Raw genomic sequence first — 8,953 nt, forward strand, 5'->3', positions numbered from 1 at the left:
GTGCTGTTGTGGTCTGTGTCTTCAATTTTATTCAGCCTATAATATCGGATACACTATTTTTACAACTAAAATAACTAGAAATATTAAGTAAAATATAAGAATCTAGAATATGTACACCCTCGCACTCATTATCAACAACAACAAAACACACTGTTTATACAGATGCTTTTGGACTAAAATATTACCATTAAAAAAGATAAATGTTTAAACAAAAAAAGGATGTGATTTTCAGAATAATGCATTAAATGATACTTTTTCAGCATCTGAAAATATGATTCTATGAGCTTTGGTCATAAATATAGGAGAGAATTATATTTTATGTTATTTTAGGCTTTTAATGAATACTGTACGTCAATTAAAATGTGGTATAATATGAAATAGTAATGAATACATTATTATTACATTATTAGAATTATTATAAAATAGCTGATGACAGCTTGGTGTTTTCTATTACTTACAGGCTGCATAAGTCAGATCTTCAGGTTCAGTCCAGAAATGTTAGATAAACTGTTGTGAGACCATCTTGACCACATAATTTTCCATTCAGAATCTGAGAAATGACAATGTCAAATTCTGATAAAGAGATTTTAGCCTCAGTTAGGGTTTTGAAGTCCCAGCCTATCATAGGGGCCCAGTCCTTCAGCAGATCTCAGAAGAGATCAGCCTCTTAACTGAAATATTATAACAACAATTAGAACAATAACATGCAAAAATGAGTCATTTATGTCTTGGTATATGTTCAGATAGTTATGACTACATAGTTTATGTATTGCCTTTTTATCTGTCTATCTCAATCTCAACTGAAGATATACAAGGAGTTGTTTTTGCCCTCTTTAATCCATTTTACCCTTGACAAGGGGGATAATGTTTGTCCATGATCTATTGAAGCCAGATGGTTTCTACATTACCTTTGGACACTTGACCATTAAACATAATATCACTATCACCAAAACAAAAACAAAAACAAAAAAAAAAAAATGGTGAATCAAAATTTGCAAACCAATTCCTATTCCTTCAACCCATCTGATACAAACTTTAGCTCATGCTTTCTTCAGGATGATGTATATATAAAAGGACAGAAACATGTCCATACTCTTTTAATGACCTTTATTACTTTGTCATTTCATTTAATTTGATTTATGGCTCCATCTTTTGTATAATTCATCTCTGTCCTGTTCTGCAAGCTCTAAATAAAGATTATTATTATTATTATTATTATTATTATTATTATTATTATTATTATTATTATTATTATTGTTATTGTTGTTGTTGTTGTTGTTATTATTGCCAACTATTTGTAAATTAAAACCAATCACGACTCAGTTAGTTTGATCATCCAATCAGAGAGGACTACGTGATGACGCACTTCCGTACATGTGATGAACTGTCATGGATGCCCCCACGCGTATAACTAAATTGTGAATGAGACAATCCGAAAGCACATACTTTTGTCCGTTTTTTGTTTGTGGTTTTTAAATATGAGGTACTTGTTTCGACTCGGGCACTCGTTTGCTCGCCTTCATGTCCGTCTGTGTCACCAGAGTGTGTACAACAGTCACAGTAATCCAAAAAGAGTGGCAGTGGACCTTGGAGAAAAGTGAGTTGACTTTAGCATCCTTACTGTTCCGTCGCATTTTAATGGACATTATGGTTTTTTTCTTATCATAAATATACATGACATACTTTTCGGTGCCGGCTTTTAAAATGTTTTTACTCACCTTATGCCAGTAGACACGGGTGTGGGTATGTTGTATAACCTGAAATACACAAGCGCATACACGTGCATTTCTATCTTTCGTGTAGAAAACTTGAGATCTCTTCAGGGAGGTTTGCCAGATTCGCTGATGGATCTGCTGTAGTTCAGGTAAAAACCAGTCCTAAATGCCATCTCCCTATAAAAGGAATTAAGAAGGCAATAGATATTTTTATCTACATATTTATTTAAACTACCTGTTATGCCATATTATTAATACCTGGTGAAGCAGTTATGCTTCTGGTTTTAACCTTTCTTTGTTTATACATACCTGTGCATTTCTTTCTGACTGAAGTTGGGTGATACCTCTGTGATGGTGACAGCTGTGAGCAAAACCAAACCCTCTCCATCTCAGTTTATGCCTCTTGTGGTAAGTTCTCAAAGGAACATCACTTTCTTGTCCTTGTTTTCCCTGTGTTGTATTGTAGTTTATTGCTATGTGTGGCTTTATATAAAAAGAGATTCAAACTCACCTTTTAAGGATTTTATCTAGTGTATATTTGTTTCACTTGCAGTTTCCCCATCATCTTTGTTACTGTCTTCTTTATTTAACTGTGCATTTTTATTAAACTTTTAATGTTCTAATTGCATTTGTCTCTTGACTCAGTAAATTAAAAAAAAAATTGATTGACTTCTCCTTCATGAGACTAAATTGTACACTTTCATTAACAGGTGGACTACAGACAGAAAGCTGCTGCTGCAGGACGAATTCCCACTAATTATTTGAGGCGAGAACTGGGAACCACAGACCATGAGATCCTCACAAGCAGACTCATAGGTAAGCTTTGTGATGTTAGGCTTAAAAGGCTGTTCATGTGGGGAAGCTGTGGTATCTGTCTTTTAAGTGTATTATATAAGAAACTATTTTTTTCTTTTTTCTTTTTTAGACAGATCGATCAGACCTCTTTTTCCTCCTGGGTACTTTTATGACACACAGGTCAGTTTAGTATTGTTCATCTTCATTTTACAATAGAATTGTTGTCCCTAATGACCCCTGTGGAGTCTTTTTTTAGTGTAATAAATATAAATGTTTATTTGTTTGTAGATTCTTTGCAACCTGCTAGCTGTTGATGGTGTCAATGATCCAGATGTACTTGCTATCAATGCAGGTAAGGTAAATTTATGTTGTCTACATTAATCTCAAGAGCATTGTTGTTGTTTTTTTTGTTTTTTTTTTTATTAAATTCTCAATTTTTTTTTTCCTTAAAGCTTCCACTGCTCTGGCTCTGTCTGATATCCCATGGAATGGACCTATTGGTGAGGAACAGAGAAAGCATTTGAGATTATTTCACATTGTTTGATTATTTAAATATTAACATTGTTAACAAGTGTCTGTTCAGTTTCTATCGTACAGTTGTTCAAACATTGTTTTGATAAACATCTGCTTGTGTCCAGGTGCTGTGCGTGTAGGAATGGTGGATGGAGAATTACTGATCAACCCCACCAGGGCAGAGATGAGTTCAAGTACTCTGAACCTGATTGTGGCTGGAGCCCCCAGCAGTCAAGTTGGTACGATGGCAAACAGGAAACATGTTATTATTATTGTAATTATTTTTTAAAAATCTAACTTGAACCATAACCTCACATGTTCTTAGGAGAGTAATGATTCTTCTATCCAAACCAGAGTCATAATAACTACTATAATATATATATTTTTTATAGATAAATGTAAGGATGAAAAGACATTTATGGATCGATAGGGCATTTTATAAACATGATATTACTGGTATAAGCAGATAGATTACATTATTCTTAACTCAACAGGAATTGATGAATTTGATGGGATATAATACCTGAAAAAACACACCTAGAATCATCTAGCTTATTGATAGTAAGTTTGATGTTCAGAAATCCAAATGTATTTATTTAGTTTAATTCCTTGTTTGAACAGATCCTTTCTGTGTGGAGTCTGCATGTTCTCCATATTTTGTGTGGGCTTCTTGTGGTTCCACTTGATTTCCCCACCATGAAAACCATGTATTATAGGTTAATTATCCTGTCAGTGTCCTTGAGCAAGGCGTTGATTTAAATATAGAGGTGGTCCATGGGCGCCATCAGTGGCAGCCTAATGCTCCCTGTATGTGCATTTGGATGGCTTACATGCAGAAGCTGAATTTTGCTAGTGGGACAATAAAAAATAACTCTTTATTACTTTGACGTTGATGTCTAGTTAATAGTAAATAGTACATTTCCAACCATAGTGAACAGTGAGTAGTTTAAGGGCTAATTATTTAATTATCATTATTTCCTAGTCCAATTAGGCTCATACTGTCTACTGAAAATATAAAGATTTCCTTTTTTCTTTTATGTCAGATAGAAAAAGTTTATTTTACCTTGGCATGTTTCAGCTACAATCTGTAGCCTTCCTCAGAAGGGTCACTTGATGTTACTGTGATGTGTCATTGTCAGCTGTTTTATCCAGGTTTGAGGCGGAGGAACGCTACAGGTTGTAGCCGAAACATGTCAAGTTTAAAATCAACATTTTTTTTTATTTGTCTGACACAAAAGAAAAAAGGAAATCTTTATCATTATTTCCTGTTGGAAATTTCCCATCATATCATTAGATGGAGATAATGTAATACATGCCAATAATGTAACCTTCTGAACAAATTTCATAAAATGTGGGACTGCACTGCATGTACAATAATATTTCATCTATCTTTCTAATGGGACTCTGAACCTGTTAGTGATGATCGAGGCATCAGCTGAGAATGTGCTACAGCAGGACTTCTGCCACGCCATAAAGGTGGGAGTGAAACACACCCAGCAGATCATACATGCCATCCAGCAGATGATGAGGGAGCAAAAGGTCACCAAGCGAACACCCGTCAAAGTCTTCTCAGCACCCAATGACATGGTGGAACAAGTTCGACAGTAAGACACATGACAAAAAGTCCACAGTGAAGATGCCATATGATGGGGTTCAGTACTAGAAATGTTTAAATGAGTGTTAAACTAACATTTAGTTTTGTGCATGGAAATTGTTGTTGGTAAATAAAAGAGATTTAAATCTGGGTCATCTAATTGAACTGTAGTTACATAATTTACTGATGATTAAGAGTTTCTTTCCCGAAGTGGAAGAAAAAATAAGTTAGAAAATATCAAATTTTAGCAAATTAATGTTTGTTTGTTTTTCCATGCAGACTTTCATCAGAGAAAATTTATGCTGTTTTTACTGATCACACGCATGACAAGGTATGATTTCACTTAATTTCAGCCTCAGTTGTAAATGCACCATAAAATAGCAAGGCCTTTCAAATGATGTTACAATATGTATTATACTGTTTGTGGAAGTGTTGGTATTATTCACAGATCTACTCAGCTTTCTAATAATAGCAATCTTTTCTTAGATTTCAAGAGATGATGCTATCAACAAGGTCCGATTAGAAACAGAGGAGGTCCTAAAAGGTAGATCACTTCTATATTTAATGTGATATTAAACACTAAATCATGGTTTTTGAGCTTTGAAAACTATCATATGTCTCATTTCTAATGAAATGCTGTAGTACTGGTGAAAATGTACATAAAATTTACAAATATGCATTTTGTAGTTGCAAACAGCTCAACTTGCCACTTCTTGTTTGAAAATCTTGAGCCTATTTCAACCTATTTCATGATGTAGAGTACTTTTAGTACTGTTTCAGTATGATGCTGCTAAAATAAAAGGTTTTAATTACTTTTTCACCTCTAGTAAGAATAATTCAGGGCACCGGTTCCTCAGTCAGATTCTGTTGAACCTCATTCATTTTCCAACAGGTTAAACCGAACCCATTTTATTGCTTTATTCTGAACCTATTGATTCACAGGAAGACATCACTTGAAGCCGTAGCCTCAATTGGTTCATTTGTCAGTTTGAGACTAAAATAATGTATTAAAAAACCACAGTGATGGAGTAACACAGGGACCTTTGGCAGGTTTAAGAGGGCTTCAGGGATTTAGTTCTCTTTAGGAAAGGACTGTATGACAGCAAGGTAAAGCAGCAAAAGTCTTCTAAATACAGCATACATGGAAATGAATACTGATTAAACTGACCTTTACAAGGTGATAAAACTAGTACAAAAACTCAAACCCTTTCAGAGCCTCATGGTTTCACGAGTGCCTTAGGATTCTCTGTCATACAGATGTCCCTGTTCTACTCCTGTTATCAACAGTGTGACATTTATCCACTAATTGCCTCCATCTCAGCCTCTTCCCATCTTTTTAGCAGTTGCCAGTTGCCAGTGTAAATGTGTTAGATGGACTCAGAACAGGGGTGAAGTTGCCCTTTAAATGGTACAGTTATCTCTGCAAGAGATCTGACTTTTGTCTTCTGACTTTATCCTTTTTTCTGTAGAAAAATATCCTCAAGCCGAGCCATTTGAAATCATTGAATCATTCAACATTGTGAGCAAAGAAATCTTCCGTAATTTAGTGCTGAATGAGTACAGGAGGTAAGCTCACATCAGGTTGAATATACATTTTTATGATGATTGATGTGTCTTATTGTAAAACTGAATTCTGTTGGAAAATACCAACTGTTTGGTGTGCTAGGTGTGACGGAAGGGAATTGACGGCTTTAAGGAACATTTCTTGTGATGTTGACCTGTTTAAACCTCTTCATGGCTCGGCTCTATTCCAAAGAGGACAGACACAGGTAAAAGCAAACCATATTTTTTAGAATCATTTCATTGATTTTAATAGAAATTGTAATGTAGACATATTTATCAAATTAATTTTTTGTTGAGTTTCACTCTCGTAAAGGATTATGTGTAACCTTTTTTTTTTGTTTCAGGTGTTGTGTAGTGTCACTTTCGATTCCCTGGAATCCAGTGTCAAACCAGACATCATCACAACAGCTTTGAGGTACAATCATTTACTGTACAAGGGAAGTTCAGACTGTGTGAACTCTTTATTTGAAAGCACCATTACTTACATTTTATTACTTATTCTCTTCCTTCAGCGGCATCAAAGACAGGAATTTTATGCTCCATTATGAGGTGAGGAAGTACAGTTAATAGTTTTATTTATCGATTTGTTTTTAGAGATTTTTTTTTTTTTTACAATGAGCTGAGAACCTCTCTTATTTCAGTTCCCTCCATATGCAACCAATGAGATTGGGAAGATGGGAGGACTCAACAGAAGGGAGCTCGGTCATGGTTTGTACTTGTTTGCATATTCAACTTCTCACTCTCCAATGAACCCAAAAAGTATTTATGTTTCTGTATTTGTCTGTTTTTTCCAGGGGCTCTGGCTGAAAAAGCACTTAGAGCAGTGATTCCTAAAGACTTCCCTTTCACTATTAGAGTCACTGCTGAGGTGCTTGAGTCAAACGGTTTGTAACTGTGACAGAAACAGAAATAACACATTCACCACAGGAAGATTATTTCTTACCTGGAAAGGTGTCTCAAACAGGAGCATGGCTTACTCTTCCTCCATTACTTTTTAGGATCCTCATCAATGGCGTCAGCATGTGGAGGTAGTCTGGCTCTAATGGATGCAGGTATCAGAGAAACTTGGTAACATTTAGGTTTCAAATAATCTGACAATGTGCCAGTGGATGGTAAACAAATGTAATTATTTATTTCATATGCAATAATGGTATGTGATACAACCTTTTAACCCTTTTTTTTGCTTTTCATTATGGGTATTTGTGTCAATTTGATGTACAAATACTTGAGAAACCAAAACTTGTTAATGAAATATCATTACTCTTAACACTTATTTTGAGCTTTTTATGTTACTTCTTAAATGAAAACAGACATCCCCTTAAGGGATGCAATCAGCATAACTAGAAAATACAAATTTGTATCTAATATATGTAATTGTGTCTCCTAGGTGTGCCCATCTCTTCTCCTGTAGCAGGTGTGGCCATCGGCCTCATTTCAAAGCCAAATCCAGAGAAATCAGCTGAGATCCAAGACTACAGACTCCTGACTGATATTCTAGTATGTACACCTGTAATGTGGTTGGACATTTACTGTTGGCACAAACTGTGATCTGGCCTGCGATATATTCAAAATTAAACACCAGGTCACAAGCAGAGTAACACTACATCTCCACAGACTGTAACACATCGGGTGGGAAGCTTGTTTTTTACACACATCTATAACTGTGGTATCATCAAGTTTTGTTCTATGTCAGCTTATAGTTTACTTTATAGCTCTGTTAGCTTAGTTCTGTTTGAGCCACAGTAAGTCAATAGCTGCAGTAAAGATCTGTTTGGAATCATCTAAACAATCTCATACCTGTCACAGTTTAGTCTGGGGATCAACAAAAAGTTAGTGAACTTTATATCTTCAGCTTCATAAACAAACACATTCGCATTGAAGAAATGCTGCGATTTCTGCATCAAACCCCATTCTTTTACTTTTGAGCTGTGTCTAGTGATGAAAAAACACTTTTTTTTTATCACTGTTACTTTATTTGACTGTGAAAATTGTTTCTTACTGGTTCTCATCCTCACACTGGCCTTGGCATTAGTGACACATCTATGGCTGTGAATAAATTCAGTTCATATCTCTGCAATCCAGTACATAGGCAATGCAATCTCTTATTCAAAGCTCTCTAATGAACCTTGAAGATAATTTTCAGTTCAATTTTATATGTCTTACATAGTGCCAGTCATAATACATGATTATCTCAAGGCTCATCACAAATTCAGATCAAGGCCTTAAAAAGACTATATGAAGAGGAAACCCAACGATTCATCCTGGAGCAAGTCCCAAGGTGATAGTGAGAGGGAAAAATCTCTGGTAGAACCAGGCTCTGGGTAGGCGACTGGATTGTGTTCAGAAAAGAACAGTGTAGTGAAAGAAAAACAAATAACACAGACACTGGACAACATGGTAAACAGAATCACAATCAGAGATACCTGGAGGAAGAACTGGAAGAGAGGAAAAAATACTAACTACAAGAAAGGGAAGGCTTAAAGTTCGTGACAAATAACAGCGACATGTATAATCCACGGAGAAAGACAGTGAAGGATTAATTTTAACATTTTAAATTTAAAACACTACACATACCTCTTTAAATAATAGAAATGACAAAATGTACGGGTACTTTGGGTACTCTGGTTTCCTCCCACCATCCAAAGTCATGCATGATAGGTCTAACAGTTAATCTAAATTGCCCATAGGTGTGAATGTGAGAATGATTGTTTGTCTCTGTATGTCAGCCCAGTCATAAACTGGCGACATGTCCAGGGTGTACCTCACCTTTGCC

General features: G+C 35.4%; 1 protein-coding gene across 2 annotated transcripts in view; it reads left to right on the forward strand.

Moving 5' to 3' along the window:
• The first annotated feature begins 1,386 nt into the window (after positions 1-1,386).
• Positions 1,387-8,953, forward strand: part of pnpt1 (polyribonucleotide nucleotidyltransferase 1) — a 9,821-nt gene continuing 2,254 nt past the window's right edge. Inside the window, exons 1-19 of one of the 2 annotated variants that reach the window (XM_030156623.1) lie at positions 1,387-1,601; positions 1,804-1,864; positions 2,049-2,123; positions 2,426-2,531; positions 2,641-2,690; positions 2,799-2,862; positions 2,963-3,010; positions 3,149-3,262; positions 4,441-4,627; positions 4,897-4,948; positions 5,104-5,161; positions 6,087-6,183; positions 6,284-6,386; positions 6,525-6,595; positions 6,693-6,729; positions 6,822-6,888; positions 6,975-7,064; positions 7,179-7,232; positions 7,568-7,677. In XM_030156623.1, coding sequence (XP_030012483.1) covers positions 1,522-1,601; positions 1,804-1,864; positions 2,049-2,123; positions 2,426-2,531; positions 2,641-2,690; positions 2,799-2,862; positions 2,963-3,010; positions 3,149-3,262; positions 4,441-4,627; positions 4,897-4,948; positions 5,104-5,161; positions 6,087-6,183; positions 6,284-6,386; positions 6,525-6,595; positions 6,693-6,729; positions 6,822-6,888; positions 6,975-7,064; positions 7,179-7,232; positions 7,568-7,677 — 1,524 coding nt within the window. In that variant the 5' untranslated portion in view covers positions 1,387-1,521. The remainder of the gene's footprint in view (positions 1,602-1,803; positions 1,865-2,048; positions 2,124-2,425; positions 2,532-2,640; positions 2,691-2,798; positions 2,863-2,962; positions 3,011-3,148; positions 3,263-4,440; positions 4,628-4,896; positions 4,949-5,103; positions 5,162-6,086; positions 6,184-6,283; positions 6,387-6,524; positions 6,596-6,692; positions 6,730-6,821; positions 6,889-6,974; positions 7,065-7,178; positions 7,233-7,567; positions 7,678-8,953) is intronic. The other variant, XM_030156622.1, reaches the window with a different exon arrangement.

The sequence above is a fragment of the Sphaeramia orbicularis genome, chromosome 15 (genome assembly GCF_902148855.1).
Source record: "Sphaeramia orbicularis chromosome 15, fSphaOr1.1, whole genome shotgun sequence".
Classification (NCBI taxonomy): Eukaryota; Metazoa; Chordata; class Actinopteri; order Kurtiformes; family Apogonidae; genus Sphaeramia; species Sphaeramia orbicularis.